This window comes from Phasianus colchicus, chromosome 3 (genome assembly GCF_987193195.1).
Source record: "Phasianus colchicus chromosome 3, bPhaCol1.hap1.1, whole genome shotgun sequence".
Taxonomy (NCBI): Eukaryota; Metazoa; Chordata; class Aves; order Galliformes; family Phasianidae; genus Phasianus; species Phasianus colchicus.
Genome location: NC_143438.1, coordinates 81337500 through 81354926, shown reverse-complemented (window position 1 = coordinate 81354926; position 17427 = coordinate 81337500). Strand labels below are relative to the sequence as shown.

General features: G+C 42.0%; 1 protein-coding gene across 4 annotated transcripts in view; it reads left to right on the top strand.

Moving 5' to 3' along the window:
• Window positions 1-14995, top strand: part of SAMD12 (sterile alpha motif domain containing 12) — a 171913-nt gene extending 156918 nt beyond the window's left edge. For 3 of the 4 annotated variants that reach the window (XR_016465298.1, XR_016465297.1, XR_016465299.1), the window contains exons 5-6: window positions 5731-5961; window positions 11705-14995. Coding sequence is in view for 1 of the 4 variants with exons in the window: in XM_090137927.1 (XP_089994053.1) it covers window positions 11705-11727 (23 nt within the window). In the remaining 3 variants the exon portion in view is untranslated. The remainder of the gene's footprint in view (window positions 1-5730; window positions 5962-11704) is intronic. The other variant, XM_090137927.1, reaches the window with a different exon arrangement.
• Window positions 14996-17427: the final 2432 nt, after the last annotated feature.

Sequence of the window (17427 nt, the reverse complement as noted above, 5' to 3'; positions counted from 1 at the left end):
AGCATTGCTCTTTCATCTTGTTTGCCACAGGGACATATTTCATCGTCCCATTGTCCCATGCAGCAGGCTTGGCCCAGCACAAGGGCAATGGTGCTGGCTGGAAGGAGAAGTTGGAAGCCCATGGTTGTCTCCACGTGATTCATCACATGCAGTTGTGCTCCCAGAACTGTGTATGTGCAGAAAGCAGAGCCATGATCTTCCTTTCACAGATGGAAAGAGAAAACTTGCTTTCCAGGAGAGAAGTGCAATGCCACTGGATTGTTTTTTTATGTAATAAATTCAAAAGTTTTTGCTTTTTATTAGAGATATCACAGGTTATTTGTTGGTTAAATTCTTCAGAATTTGAATCAAAAGTAAAAAGCTTTTTTATTTGTTACTTTTTCCAAATATCCAAATATCCAGTAGTATCTGCAAGGAAAATCCCAGATGGATGGATTTCCTTAGCTTCCAACTGATGGTCAAGGTGGGTTTATTGCACTGGATTTAGAACTGCTCACTGGAGTGGCCTGGTCAGTGTAAGAACTGAACCAAATACATGTGCAACACAGAAATGCCTTTGAACGATATCAGAAGGTCCCACTTAGATGTGGAAAGAATTTCTAACTCAGAGTATGGGCCAAGAGGCTGAAGACAAAAGTTCTTGCTGATGGGCTGTGCTCCAGTGATCACAGACACGTATCCAGGATGCTGTTAGGGCCACGGATACAGCCATCTCATGGGAGCGTCCAACCAGAGAAAGCTGCAAAAGCTGCGAGGCCTGAGCTGTAGCAGCATGTTGTCGTTACGCCCTAACGAGGTGAGATCATATTCCTCTGTAATCTCGGAACTGAAAGTAGTAGCTAAATGGCAGTGTCATTAGGAAATTGGTATGTAACGTGTTTGCAGCTCTCTCAGATCCCCTGTGCTCACACCCTCTGGACCAGAGTCCAGACTCCTGAATTCTTTCAGAGAACGCAGGGATGAGCGCTGCATACAAACTCCTTGAAGGGCGGATTGGAGGTGACAGTAAACAGCCTAAAAAATGTCTTGGCGAAGGACACTCTGCCTGTGTTTATTCCTGGGCAGGCTGTGATAGTGGCTGGGGTGTAAAACAAATATGACAGCGCGGCTACCTGAGCAAGTTGCTGAGGGGTAATTGGAAGATGGAGTGCGAACGCTGAATGTGTTGCCTGCTCTCATTCAGTGACAGGCGCTAAGCTGCCTTACATTTACCACGGGGTAAGGGCACGCACATGGACAGTTATAGCAGAGCATCTGTTCTGCTGTAAATCCAGACCCTGGTTACCTCGCAGTAATGTGTTCACGGAGGCATACCCTTAATTATCCTAAATAGACAAATGCATGATGCAAACTGAAGATTTCAGACATATGGACATGCCAGAAGTTTTGAATCTCTAGTGGGTGAGGCTATAGAAATGTCTTCAGGGGTTACCAGAACTTGTTGCAGCCCCAGATCTGCTTCTGAATATGTCAGCACTTGTTTAGGATAAATATTCAATGACTTGTAGAAATCATCAGAGAAAATATTCACAAGTAACTTAGAAATCAAAGTATTTTTGACTTCTAAATGAGACTTTGGTGTGCAAATCATCTGGGGTTTTGGGTTTTTTTGGAAAATCTTATCCATAGTTTTTCTAGCCAAAATTTCTTTCATGCTCTAATGGCAGAAATTCTTCCTTCCTTCCTTCCTTGAAGCAAAAATGTAATTAGGATCTGTATATTTCTGGCACTGGAAGAAAAATACCACATCCCATTACATATTTTCCCCTGACTTTTGAAGCACGGAAGTTTGTCTGTGCACGAATAGCGATAAAGTGCTTGGCCTGAGATAAAATGGTGCAACTTCTCCAGTTGCAAATTCCTACCAACCTAATTGCCTACCATAGATAAAATATGAAAGGTGTTTAATAATAAACAAGGCATTGTTTTTGTTTACTCTTGTTTTACATGCCTGCATGAATTCCTTGATATCGATTTGTTCGCATATTGCAAATAGAAATGAAAAGCAAATCAGCGGCAAATCGAAACTCTTTGGCAGCATGGACACAATAAAATATCCAGCTGCAAAATTGTACCAATAGTGCTGAGCAAATAATTTCTCTAAAAATCCTCAGTACTTTGTAGATTGTTTGCAGGAAGCATCTCATTATCTCAGCTATGTGTAGAAATTTCTAAGAAGATTATTTAGTGTGTAATTTCCTTGTTGAATTCCAATATCCAAGGCCTCAAAGGAATGTGGGGCTCTTGTCCCCCACTGGAATCTATATCATTCCTGATTTCAGTAGAAATGTAAGCATTAAACATGCTAATCCTGAACATTGTGGTGCCTACATTTCACATGCTAATTGGAATTTGTTACAATCAAATTAAGCATTACATTGCAGTTCCTGTCAGTTCTTATTTGCCATTTAATTGCTGGGTACCTGCTCTGCACTAATCATTTAGCTTGTCTGGATAATCAGTGGAGAGAGGACCTTCCAAAGAATCGTTTATCCAATATGACAAGTGAGTAGGGTGGATAACTCTTCCAAGCACCGTCTTTCTCCCCTGCTCATCAAAGAAGCCTCGATAATTAGCTCAGACTGGTCACCTGTCTGGGATGGGAGAAATGAGTTTGTGCAAACACCAGGTGAGCTTCAGAGATGAGTGCAGAGAGAGTTCCTACCCATAGCTGTACCCTACTGCTCTCTCATCTACATCCAGCCTTGCAGTATGCAGTGTGGAGATACCCAGTCAGCTTTACACTAAAGCAGCTCAACTGAATCATCATCTCAAAAGATCACGCAACCACATTTATTTCCATCTCTATCCTTAAAGACAGGCCCCCAGGAAGGAAGGAGACAGGCTGTATCTTCTCTTGATGCTGTTCTTCTTTGTGCAGAACAGTTACGTATTTACTTAGCTGAACAGCTCAGGGAAGTCTGCTGGATTGTAATGTGGCAGGCAAGGCCTTCATCTTAACATTGAGCCCAAGCCACTGCCCTGCTGCATATTTCCCTGTCTTGCATCCATCCATACCTTAGTAAGTGCCGGCAAAGAATCAGAATGATGAATGAAAATATTTTTCCCAATATGACATTTAGCCCCAAATCCTTCTATTTGAAGTGTGGAGATGCCCTTCTGTCTGACTTTTAAAGGTCAATTTCTACCTGGTATTGAATTATTTTCTGCCACTCAGTCCATTGGTCCTGTCCTTGATTTATACAAGGTATGTCCACAGTGCAGCTCATGAGAGCACTTTCCAGTCCCAAGTGCTGGTGAGTGATGGCAGCATGGGAGGGTGTCACCTGGGAGGGTGCTGACTTCCCAGAAATGAGCTTCCCTTGGAGGTAAATTGGCATTGCCCACCTGCCATACTGTACAGACATCATAGTGCTTATTTTGGAAGGAAGGGAACATGACACAATCTGAATAACATGGGATGGCAGCAACCAACAATAGCAGTCAGCTCCACAGAACACAGCAAAGCCAGCAGTCTGAAACCATTTAGATGTATTTCTGTGTATTTTCAGATCGTGTTTGTGCATAATGCAAAAGGAGACATAAAATACTGCGAGTGTTTTGGATAGCCTGCAAACTAAAATAGGAAAGGGGCAAAGCAGAGTAAAGCAGATTTCTCAACTGATCAATCAGTTCCTGTGTGGATCTGATTATTACGTCTCAAGAACATCAACAGTTGAAATTCCTTCTTATTGTTGGCTGGGTATTCTTTGTTCCATACCTGACACGTCTTCATGAGAGCCTTACTTGGTTGGCTCTGTGATCAACACAGCCTGCATAATTTCAGGCCTTAGTCTTCATGCCTGACTTAAGAACCTCTTTGATACAGTCAGTCCATCTTTCACTTTTCAAGCTCTGCTGCAGAGGCAGAGTGGTATCTGGGTTTCGACCATCTGTACAGACTCCTCAACATGCTTTTACATGATGCCTTCTTCTAAGGCTGTACACTAAGACATGGTCTTAATCATCACCCAGGGAACTCTTTAGAGGTGGTAACTTGTTTTGATCTCTTTAGTTCATTTGCAGTCACCCAGAAAGGGATATGAGCTGGGTTTGCAGAGCGCTCAGCTGCCTGCTCTGTCATGGCATCAGGGATGGAAGGGGATCTCTGTCTAGGGAAGAGTGTCCCCTGCTGCAGCACCTTTTTGAGATTGGTCGTGCAGCTATAAAATTAGGCCAGAAGCCTTTTACTTAGTTTAATTTTAAGAAACTGTAGTTGCATATGCACCAGCCTGATTTTTCTGGCTTTGCAGAGTCCTAAGAAGAGTTTCTCAGTCTGGTCACAGCCAAGCTCATGAGGATGACATGGTGACTGCTTGCTTTCCAGGCTTCCAAGCTGTGCTGACTTGTAAAATGACAGGTCAGCAGATTTTCCTGTCAGGTGGGCAATCAGCAAGAGTCAATTTCCTATAAAAATCACACTTCAGAGCAGATTAGAAGAAGGCATCATGTAAAAGCATGTTGAGGAGTCTGTACAGATGGTCGAAACCAAACTTCCTTTGGCATGCTTAGGGTCCTGCTTGTACCCCTCCTCGGAGTTCCAGCTTCCAGACCCAGCTATGTATTCCAGCAGTCTTCTCAAACCCTCTCTTTCTATAGGTTTTTCACCCAACTCAGGAGCTCCAGAGCTGGAGTCAAAGCCAGACAGATGCCAGCTGCATAGTCTGGAACTCTTTGTGCCGAACTAGGAACTGTAAAATAAGGCAGTGTCTTCTCACAGAGTATTTGGAACTGAGGCACTTTGTTTGTGAAATGATTGGACAGTGTGTCTAGAAGAGCCCATGAGGATAGCAATAATTATTTTCCAGATTAAGATTGACTGTTGTTCATTAAGTGAGGTGGTGGGCCGCGTACTGAAGTAGAAGGGGAAAATTAAGTGACAAATGACATAAAAGCCTTCTTCTGTTCTTTCTCTCTGCTACATGCAGAAGAATGGGGAAGACAGTGATAGCGCTATGATAATAGGGTAGAAGGATATATTATAATTCATTCCTCCAAAGAGGGAAATAAAGTTGCTTGTTCAATGTCTTGGGGGAGAAGCTGATTTTGTAGGCTTCATGATCTATGTTTTTGTTTTGTAGTAAATGTGTGCACATACATGCAATCATTTAAGTGGTTTGAGTAGGTGTAATTTTCATTCTCACTTGGTTAATCACTTCACAGAATGAGAACTGAGTTAAAACTTTCATTGCAGGGAACCTCACAGTGAATATGTGAATATCTCCCCGAAGGAGGGTAGTTTGTTCCACCTATTAATCCTGTGTCAGCTCTGCATAGGCAGTGAGGGAGCTGTAGCTCCAGTTTCCAAACCCTTTTGCTATAATACTTTGATTTTTCTAGCGAAGTCCTTGTTTTCCTCTGATTATGTTCTTAACTTACTGCATATTTTGCTGAAGGATCCTCAGGTAAGTAATATAGTGATATAATGGGCAGAACTATTTTCCATAAGACACAGCATAGTTTTGAGTGAGATAGTTTTGAAAACATCCTGTAGAAGCCACAGAACAAAAGCAAGGGCAGGTTCAAGGTAGGGATCAGAGCAGAGATACCACTTGAGGCTGTTTTTTAAGTTCACTCATTTTGTACAGTTCCCTGTGCTTTGTATTAAAACTCAGTCTCTCAGGACAAAAGCAATGGATATGCAAAGGCTCAAGATGTAGTGCAAATGACTATTTAGAACCAACTTATGGAAGACTATTTATCTGTGACAACCTTTTTCACTTCCTGCAGAGTACCCACAAGGACCTGTGAGATCAAGAACTGATTAGAGTCAGGCAGGGAAAGACATGCATAAGAGGGAATGAAGATGGCAATCTCAGGTGCACTTCAAGTCTCAGACAGCACTAGCTGAAACTTTCAGCCTGCTTAGCATCGCCTTCTTTTAAATCTTTCTGTTCGCTATAACTTGAGTCTCTAGAGAAGGATGGTGGTGGACAGCCAGTTCACTGTTCACGTTGATAGGTAAGTTAGCAGTATATCAGAAGAATTCTTTGAAAAAATTTATAAACGCTAAGGAAGTGGTTGCATGCAATTTTCAAAATATTTTAGCTGCTTGTTAGTTCAAGGAAATCGTGTTCTACTGAATGCAAAAGCACATCTCTTTTTTCTTTGTATGTTTGCAGCAGCAGGTAGGTGGTGAGCTGTGTGAAGCATCCTGAGTAGGGATGAATGAGCCACTTTGAACAAAGAAAGTCTCTCCCAGGATTTTGCCAGCTTTTTGAACTTGACTTTTAACTTGTTTTGGGAATTGTCACATTTTATTTAGGCTTAGACATGAAAAGGGCATACATCTTGGAGGATAGTTTTTCCTTCTGAGGATTCCAGATAAACACTGGAAAATCAAGCTTAGTAGATGCTAGAACGCTTTTAGAATACTTTTCAAAACAAAGATGGAGTGGTAGCTCAGGCCCATCAGAGAGCTCATCATGGCCATTGTGAACTCAGATTTTTGAAGGAAGAGGCAAGGAACAGAAATTACTGCATAAATCATCTGCAGACAGAATCAATGTGTGTCCTCATTTTGTTTAACCTAGTAAAGTTGGTGAGAGATCTGCTGTAGTAGGGAAGCTGCAATCGTGCATGACTCATGAGGAGACTTTTGGCTAATCTGACCATTTGAGGACGCTGAATAGCTTAGTGAAACACATTTTGGACAACTACATTTCCAACCCATTCTGTGTGAACCAACTGTGTTTCACAGAGCAGCTGCGATAACCTCTGACTAATTGGCTTTTTGGAAGGTTACCTGCTGAGAGCATCTGCCATGACATCCATTCTCCCAGAAATGTTTCATCTCAAAATTGCCTGATACAGGCTACAGAGCCCTGCATCACAAGCAAGAAGTGAGTTTTCTCTTTAGTCAGAATATAGGAGAAAGGATTTGCTCGACCTTGTTGAATCTTCATCATCTGTCTTGAAGTGCTTTTTCCTTTTCAAACCAGGGTGTCCCCAGCTGAGCTCCTTAGAGTCTCGGCATAAGAGAGAATATAGGAAGAAAAATACATCAGCATAAAGTGACAGTAGATATGTCTTCTCTATCATTTGAAGGCCACCCTGAAGCCTTCCTTAAGATGAGATTTGCCATTGATCCAGAGTGCAAAGCTGCAAGTGAGCCAAGATCCCACCTTCCCATGTGCAGGTAGTGGCTGATGATGGCTCTCGCACTGCACTGAGCTCTGTCCCATGTTGTGCCATGCCGATGCTGGCTGCATGCAGGCTGCATGCCAGCTGCCTCTTTACAGCCCTTGTTGGACCTGGGACCATGCAGGGGGAGCAATGCAGAAATACATAAATAATGCCAAGGAGTTTATTGCATGTAGAGACATCCACTTTCAGAGGTCCCACATGGGAATATTCAGTAGCATATTTATGGACCGGTATTAAAAATGTATTCAGGTGGATTATGAGCACCTGGTTATGGGAGCATGCTGCCCAGAAGAAGAAGTGTTTTCAAAAAAATAAGAAACCCTGAGTTCACATTTGCAGAAATAACAATTCCCTGTTGGCTGCTGTTTGTTTTAAAGAGTCTGCTCCTGGAGTCGTGTAGTGGTACATCTGTGTCCCTGATCCTTTGAACCAAAGCATCTTGTTTCATGGCTCAGGAGTGAAAATGAAAAATATGTCATAATGGTATCCTAAAAAAAAAAAAAGTAGAACTGAAAGGAAACATTTATATTTAATTCCATATTTTTGTAGCTGTTAAAATCATCTAACATGGATTTATTAATGAGTACTAAAGGTTTGCAACTGGGATTATAATGTTTGAAGCTCTAGATGTTGTGCTTATAGACCCACCTTTTCTGTCTGCTCCAAAACTGAAATGTTGGTTTCCTGCTTGGCAAGCAAATTCAAAAATCAAAAGCAAGAAGAGACTTCCTCCCTTTTCCCTCTTTGTATTTTTCTACCGTAATGACAGTGCATTTTACAAACAACATTAAGTAACCTTCAAGACTGTGTCAGCTACTAGGTTTTAGTAATGAGGGGAAAATCAAGCAAGCCTGACCAACAAATGACCAGTCAGGAATCAAAACAAAATTGTCTGATCAAGAATCACCCACATCCCTGTTTTCCTTCTTAACTGCTGGGTGTTGTGTTCAGCCCATTGATTAATGGCTTAGCACCGTTTTAATAGAAGCAGAGAGGCAGTGTCTCTGGCAGCCCAGCAGCTTGCTGTCTTCCTCCAGCCCTGAGGCTTGTCTGGCTGCCCTACAACACAGGACTGGGGCTGGGAGCTGGGTGCAGTGGGCTGCAGGACACCAGCTACGACAGGCAGACCCTCAGGTAACCTTTGAGCTCTGGCACTGTTGACTCTGCATATCAGGCTTAGGTAATAAGGATGTGCAACAATAGCTGCTTTTACCTAGACAACAAAAGTGCAGAGATTCCTCCCACTCAGCCCAGAACAGCCAGGGGATGATTTCATGGTGAAATGAAACCAAACTTGGTGTCATCTGGCCTGGGGCACTGATTGCAGTGTGGAACCATCCTGTTCTTGCTGCAGTTCCCCTTGGCTGCATTTCCCAGCCCTTGGTAATCCTCGTTCCTCCTTCTCTTGTGGTGGTTGACCCGGATCAGTAGCTCCCCAAAGAGGTGTTTTGTTTTTGCATTAATTTCCATTAGTTCTCACACCTCAGTGCTTATAATTCAGTGAACAATAAAGAAAAAGGGTAAATCTAGGAATGAGCTGGCAACCATTTCCTTTTGTCATTGTATGAAATTTTTCAAAGCTAGCATTGCTGCTCAATGTTAAGAAGCAAGATGCAACAAGTCTGCAGTAATCTGCAGAATACTGGAATGTCCCAAGCTACGTGAGAAGCATGAAGTGAGATACCTGCAGCCTTTCTGACACATACTAGTCAATGCAGCTGAAAGCAGATTTTACCACACTGAAAGTAATAGTTGCTACACGGATGTTGGAAATAGGTGTTTTTCCTAGCAGTCTCATGTTTGAAATGTCCTGCCTTGAAATTTATTATAAAATTAGTTCCAGTATAGAAGAAATGTAGCAAAGGAAATAGATATTTGTTTTCTTTATCAGGATCCTTCAGTTATGAAGGTATGAAAATAAGCAATACTGCTAGGTTGAGCTGAATTAACATATATTTTAAATGAATGAAAAGGATGTTTCTTTTCCAGTTAGAAAAAAATCACACGCTCATAAATGAAATACATCTCTGGCTTTGAAATGATTGGTGTCTTTCTATGGCAGCTTCCTGAAAATGTCATATGAGATTAGATCTGTAGGCCGCCGAGTTGGTAAGCTTACAAACCCCATGCGAAAGGCAGTCATCATTCCAAGAGCCTACAGGCTAAGGCAGTGCTTTCAAAGACAACTGCTCACTTGTGATACCTTTTAAAAAGATCTTACTTTCTAAAAGTGCTGGGTACATGCTGTTAGAAAACCAAGATCGTTAGAGGACTCTCCATCTGGGCATCAAAAATTATAGGTTACAAGTGGGAATAAGCGCTTCTAAAATCTTGACCTCGAAAGATAAAATTAGAAGAAATGCACTAAATCACTGCTAACCCCTTGCTTTGCTTACTCGAAGTTCAGAACTGAACAGAATTACTGCTTTTCCCAAGGTCAGTGTCACTGGTTGCTTCCAGGCTCGGTTCCGCTCACACCACGGTGTGATGGAGCTTGGGTATGGATCAGTCCCTGTTCTGTGTTCTCGGGTTTCTCATGGCCCACTGACTGACGTAAAACCCAGACACGTGCACAGGCCAAGGGTTCAGACAGAGGGGATGGTGGGAATTCCAGCATGGGAATCTTGAGGCCTGACCTGATGTAAGTCGCCAGTTTGCCCGTTTCTTTTTAGTTCTGTCACTCTGCGGATAGGTGAGATATTTTGATTGCTTGGGAGAGCTTTTCAAATTTCCCCTTCCTTGCAGCACATGAGCTATTTAGCCTCAAAAAAGAAGTCTTATTTCTCCTTTGTGAAACAATTGCATCTCTGCCAACGCTGCAAAAATCCCAGTTCACCCGGAATCCAACATTTTTGAGGTTAGGTACCTGTTTGCTTCTCTCCAAGTTTAAAACCTTTCCCCAGATTTCCCCTTAATCTTCACACCTGCTTAATATCCCCATTGCTTCCTTTTCTGCCCCAGGGGATGCAGTCAGTTATCTGCCTGTGCCAGGTGAAGGATCAAAACTTTCCTGTCAGTTCTCTCATAGAATAAACATTTGTTGGGTCCCAAACACGTTCCTTTTTCAGGCCACTTTGGACGCGGGTCTGTCGAGGAGCAGATGACAGCAGGTGCTGGAGGGATCACTGCACTCAAGGACCTTGAGAATAAAAGTAGTGGAAACCAAAATGAAAGCAAGCACTGTAATTGAGTGAATGTGCCTAAATAAGGAAGAAAGTGGCTAAGAAGACTGAGTTTTATTGTTCTTCTATGTCACAGACCATATTTAAACTGAGGAATAAGGTGTTTTTAGCTTATTTTTTCTTTTTCTTATCTTTTGTAAAATCTCACTCAGTGCTCTTCCAGAACCTGCAGGTTTGCATCCTGCCCATTCCCCCCATTCAAGCAACCCTTCATTTCCATAGCAGCAATGGTTTGGGGCTCCAGAGGTGAATGTAGGCAGGATGGCAGAACCTGACAATTGAACCCTGCAGAGCAGAGCTCAGTATTGAAAGGGGGGCTGTAAGAAAGAAGGGGACACACTCTTAAACGGGGTCTGTTATGAAAGGAAAAGGGGAAGTGATTTCAAACTAAAAGAGGGGAAGTTCAGATTCGATATAAGGAATAAGATTCTTATGGTACGGGTAGTGAAGCACTGGAACAGGTTGCCTGGTGAGGTGGTGGATACCCCATCCTTGGAGTCATTCAAGTTCAGGCAGGATGGGGCTCTGGGCACCCTGATCTAGCTGTAGGTGTCCTGGTTTATTGCAGGGGAGTTGGATGACCTTTAAACATTCCTTCCAAATCTAAGGATTCTGTGGCACTACAATCTCTGCAGGTGGAGACTGGACAACCTGTAACTTGTTTCAATGTTCAGCCACTCTTGCTGGGCACTTTTTCCTTGTATCTACCTGGAATATCTCTTACTGCATCTTGCGTCCATTATCTCTTGTCTTTCTGCTTTGCATCTCAGAGAAGAGTTTGGCAGAGGAGAGAAGAAATTATAAGAAACCTCCACATAATCTTTTGTTATGTGATTGACTTACAGCTTTGTGAGGACTGTGAGGCAAGGAATAGCAGCTTCAGTGCTACAGAAATTGAAGGTGCTTTACTACAGCAGTGGCCAAGTCTTACTGTCTTGACCAGCAGAAGTGGTGAGAGAGCATCAACCTCTACATTGACACTTGAACCTTTCCAGCATTTGGCTACTGAGGTGCCTCAGTAGTTTATGCAAGCCCAGCCAAGACCCAGCCCCTCTGGGACTTAGATTGGAGAAAGAGTGAGCAGTGCTTTAAGATGAGGCAATAAAATTCAAACAGCATTTGTTAAATCAGACAAATGATTGCTGGTCTGCACTTTATATTTATCTAAGAAATTGATTAAGCACGGAGTTTTTTGGTTGATGAGTAAAGTTGATTAAAGAAAGTGCCAGGGTCATAATGTATGTTCTAAGAGTAGTTTATCTTTACAGCAGAAATGCATTTGCTCAGCACAAACATGTAGTTGAAATACATGGTAATTCCTTTACTCTGGTCTATGCTCACTGTCTCGTTTTGGTTTTCTGTTTTGTTTCTTACAGCCCCAGCAGAGAGCTCTCCATAAACATTTCCAGCCTGTAAAGCTGCTGTCCTGCCACTTGATATGAAAATGAACTTTCCTTCATGAAAAAAAAAATAATCAATGGCACTGCCAGAAGGTGACCTTGGAGGAGTGAAGACAAACTTGAAGTAAAATCAGCCCACTCAAGATGATGCATTCTGAGAAGACCTGGTTTGCTGTGGAGTAAAAATGTGGTGCATAATATCCAGTGCTAATTTGTTCAAAATGGTCATTGACAGACCTTTAGCTGGAAAATTTCTTCCGGTTTTCATCACTGTGCATAACTTTGGGTTCCCTTTAGGGGACTGCCTATGCCCTTCACTAGAAGTCCTGTTTTAGCATGGCAACTACTGGATTCTTCTATTATGTATGCAGATGGCATGATGTTTTAGGAAAAACTTACAGGAATTCTCCAATCTCCGTGGATATGTTCACATTACTACACCCCTGATAGGAATGTAGAAGTCTTGTATGTGTTAGTTTTGCAGTCTAATAGTATTCCGTTAAACAATATCAGCACTTCATGCGTGCTTTCTGCACAGAATTAGCACAGTCCATATATATATAATGGTCTTTCCTAAATACTGAGGATATGTTTCAGTAGTTGTGCTGAGACTGCATCCAAACTGAAGTCCACTACTAGCATACCTTCACCGAGTCACAGTACACTGTGTAGATAGATTTGCACATGGCAGAGGTGTGACTTCGTGGAGACTTGCAGAACAGCTGCCACAGAGGTAGCCAAGAACAGGGTTGGTTGAATGAGCTCTAGGACACTGTGTCTGCTCTCCCTCCCATCCAGCAGATATCAAAGGCTCTCATTCCTGTTATGCCAATGTGTTTTCTTACTCAGTGAGGGAGAGGAAAGGGAGAGCACCCTTCTCAGAGGGGAGTTGGACCTAGAGTTTGGTCTACACTAGGAACAGAACAAACTGGAAGAATTCAGATCCTTTTTGCTGGCCACTGTTTATGTTTTGGGCAGGACTTGGGAATCACAGTCCAAACCAAATGCTCTGAAAAAGGTAATGCATAAGACTATACTTCTGAGGACCGAGACACTCCCTCCAACGGGGGCAGACTTCTTTGTTAACTTTTTCCACTTTCTATCCAAAAGCATATTTTGGTAGGAAATAGGAATAAGCAAACGGTTCTAATAAGCCTTTCAATATACTGTAGCAGGCTCAAGACTGTTGCATTCAATCTGAGCATTGATTTTTGTTCAGTCTCTGAATGGCTGGCTTCATCACTGGCTGTATCACAGCTGGCTGTGGTACTATTTTTTTTTTCCACGGGGATTTAGTGGAATTAATGTCTGTCCCTAACATCAGGACCTTCTTGACACACTCTTTGTGATGAACTGATGCCATCAACATGCTAAGGGGACTTACCTATTTGTTCCTCATTTCTTTAAAATCAAAGGTAGCTTTTGTATATTTAAAAACTGTCATTCTCTCCAACCTAATAGGCAGATACAGTAGAGTTGCTTTTAGTGTGTATGCCAAACTGTGGATGAAGTGCCATACAGGTGTGAAGATGCAGCAGTGGAGAGAAGACACAATTACATCAAGGTAAAGGCACCTTTTTAGAGCAAATTCCTGTGTTATGATACTTAAAAACTATTGTACAGTTCATTGCTAGAGAATTCAAGGTCAGCCTCTGAGGGTGCCTGTAGAATCAACAAATAAATACATTGAGGATGTAATTTTTTTCAGATGAGTGCAGGATTAGGTTACAGCTCTCCACCCAGCTCAGATTCAGCATGTTGAATACTTCTTTACTGTTCAAGAAGGAAATTGACGGCCAAGATTTTCAGAAGTTGCTAGTGATTTCTAGTGGTATGGGTCTTTGCATGGGTTTGGGTCTTTCCAAGTGAATCTCCCAAAAAGTATAAGGCAGTAAGCTTTATATTCTTTTTCTGAAAATCCTGGCCCTAATTTTACATTTATTGGTGTACAAGTTCTCCTTATGATGTAAAAATCTTTGCCAACAGCATCATTTGCACTTTTTAGAGCTTTTCATAGTATTGCAGGTTGGAATCTGATCCTTATTGAGAGAAGTGGCTGAGCACCTTGCAGAATTCCATTATAAGCTCCAGTAAATTTTACAGCTCTTTCTGCTACAGATTTTAAAAATGTGCTCTGGCAACTGACACCAATTTTGTGTTGGTATAGCAATTAAAAACAAACAAACAAACAAAAAACAACTTGAATATAAATTATTTTCAAAAGGAGAATGCTATACTCCTGCAGTAGAAATTCTCTTATTTTATTATCCAGCGAAAAATTCTGGCATAATTTGAATGATAATAGAAGAGTTTATCAGAGAGTATTATCCTAAAAGGTCATAGGAGAAAAATATGAGTTAGGCAAAGAGCTGCTAGAAGCATTTTTGTATCAGTGTTAGTTTTGAACATCTTCCAGTAGATGGTCATGAATTTAGATGTGTGCACTTCTCCCATTAAAACAGTTTGTTTTAAAAGCTTCCCAGGATTCTAGCTATGGTGATCTAGAAAACCAGTGTTACAGGCCCTGAGAAATGTGAAAACAAATACAGACCCTCGTGTAGCCAAACTCAGTGAGAGCTCTGCTGTAGGTGCCCATGGACCAAGCTCATTTGGCAGCGCTGTAGGTCTCCATCCTACAGACAGCCGTGCATGTGGAGAACTCTAAGCATAAGCAAGAACAGTTCCCTCGTGCCCTGTGACACTCCTCACGTGTGTAACTGTCTGCAGGAGCCATAAGGAAATCACTGTACTTTTTGGCTTGTATTTAACTATTCATCGTGTTTGGATGTTTTTAATCACTGTTATTCTCCCAAAGTAGGCCATGCTTCCTCAGGGATATTTATGAAATTGTTCTGCAGCTACTGAACAACTATCTGGATCCCAGCGTATTCTTCCGAAAACTTTTTAATATAAATAAAAATGTGGGGGAGATTTTTTTTTTTGTTATTGTGAATGGGGGCAGGTACTGTATTCTCGGAAAGGCTCTTGAGTGCAGACAATCAAGTCTATTGCATTTTTTATGCTGAACACCTTACTAAGAGCGGACACATCCGCTTTTGCCTGGGTCGCAAGAACAGTTCTGTGGAAACAATGCTTTATCTCCAGTCAATAAATCATTTATGTCGAGAGTGCCAAAGACCAAGTCAACATGAAAGGGAGTGAATAAGTTATTCCGGCAGAGGAAGTGAATTTAAATATGCTCAGAGCCATTAGTTCTGTGCAAAAGAGTAGAAGATGAATGCTATTTTAATAAAGGAGCAATTATCAGCCCTGTGGAGCTGGATATAGTCGCAAAGCCCAGTGCTACCATTGCACTGATCACTGCTCACAGCTCTGAGACGATGGAGCAGAAGCATCCCTGTGCAGTGCCTGGCCACTGCTCTCTGGGCAGGGACACGCAGAGAATCAGCCATCCTCAGTGCTTCAAATTATGCCAAGTGCAACATAAGAAAACTGGAGGAATTGCTCTCCTCAAAAAACATGCTGCGAATGAAAACATCTTTTGCACCGGTTTAGTCCTTGCTTTTTTTCATTTGCATGGCTTTCTTTGCCCGAAGTCCCCATCACTTATTTTCTGAGGGAGAACACAGCTCCCCAGGAGGGGAGACTGCAAAAGCCCTGCAAGCCCCTTAGCCTTGCTGGTCCATCTGTGTCATGCTGTAGCAGGGGGCTCCTTCCTGGCTGGCTGCTTCTCGGCAGCCAGACTGAAAGCAGCTGCAGTGTCACTAAGGAAATCAAACCATTATTAATGACAAAATTTTTTCTTTGTTTTGTTCCCTATTTGCAGAAGACTCTAGGCCAGGTCCCCAGCAGACCTACAACAGTCTGCTCCATCCTTCTCCTGAGGTGTGTTGGTTAATGCCAGCTGTGGGGCCAGTCCTGAGGGATTTTGTGCTATAGCCAAAAGCAGCCTCCCTCCGCCCTCCCCAAAGCCACGAGATCTCAATTATTCAAAATAGTTTCAGGCAAGCAGAGTAAAATCCTGCATTTTTCACCCCCGTCCCCTTTTAACTCTCTGCAGTCTGACTCTCCTTTGAAGGACCCTGCTACAAGGCTATGTTGATTGACACGAGTATATGTAAACTGGTCAGTAAGATTTTAATTTAAAAAGTCCTCTGTTACAACGAAAATTGATGACTGGGGGAAAGTATGACCAGCATTACCTGCAGCCTCCTATGGTAAAATGCAAGTAAGCCATCTGGAGTGCAAAAATGCCACCAACAAAATGCATGAGTGATTAGGCAGGCATGTGAGTTTAAATCAACAAATAAGCAAAGCAGATGTTTGATGTGGGAAGCCAAAAAATGTAGGGGAGGTCAGTGGCCAGCAGACTAGGGCTAGTGAGACCAAATGCATTCTGCATCCTCATAAACAGCCGCAGTGAACCCGATGTTAGGTACAGCATGGTGGTTACTCACTGAACATGTGAAACCAACAAATATTCTTGTTTTGTATTTGAAAGCAGTAGAATAAAGGAGTCAATTTTCACACTAAAATGTAATTCCTCCTACTCCATCAGTAATTATGGGTAATATTAAGCAGCAGCTATCCAAACATATTCTTAAATTCACACAACCAGATATGTGAGCGTAGGGAAACTTAAGCGTAAGATTTTTCAGAACTTAAAAGCATTGAAAGAAGCTTTAAATTACACAAAAACAAACCAAACCCCAAAGCAATAATGAAAAAGAATGAGTGACCTGATGCAGAAAACTATAGGCTCATTTGCTTAATATCAGTCCGGGGTAAAATCATAGAAAGGTTGATATGAAGCAATCATTAAAGCAATTAAAAATTGATAAACCCCTCCAAATGATTGTTATAGAATTTGTGTCAAGTAAATTTGTTATCATTTTTTGTGATATCAAAGGCTTGTTGATAAAGGAGGCTCTGCTGACATGCTATCCTTAGCCTCCTATAGATCATTTGATTCTGATAAAGAACAAAAAGGCGCAATGCAGAATAGACCACGCTAAGTGGATTAAAACTGATTAGTTGCTAGCTCACAAAAAATGGTTACAAATATGACATTATCATCAGTGAGACTATTTCTAATGAGCTCCTCCCAAGGTATGTTCTATTTTCAATATTTCTCCCAGAGAAACAGAAAATTACTGTTGGAGCATTTACAGATGACAGAGCCAGGTGTGTGCCATGAAATGGTGATGAATCTGGAGTGCTGCAAGTGGAGAAGCCAAGGGGAGGAGAAGAGCCTCCTTGGGGCTTGGGAATGTGTCTGTAGTTGGGTGGCCATGAAGGTCAATGTCATCTACTCAGCGTCAGCCCCCAGGAGCTCTTAGGAAAGTGTCATCTCTGAGGAGCACCATCAGTAGGACTTGGAGGATGTCTAGGATCTGGCAACAGTGTGCATCTTTCATATATTGACAATTTGGAAAGATTGTTTTCTAAAGCTCCCAGTGTCATTCAAGGGCAGGAAAACAGCTCTTATTATAGTGCTAGACTAATGAAGCTCAAGCTATTAATTTATCAGAGACGATGTGAAGAGATGACTCAATCTGCCTGCAATCACAAGCTCTACCTGTGCAGGAAGTGCTGGCTGAGGACAGGTAGTGCTTTTATTCAGAGGAAAAGGGAATGATGTGCTCTACTGGCTGGAAACAGATTTCAGGCTAGAAATTAAGCACAAATGCTCGACGGGGAGGATAATTACACATAGAGACAACTTACTTTCCATTACA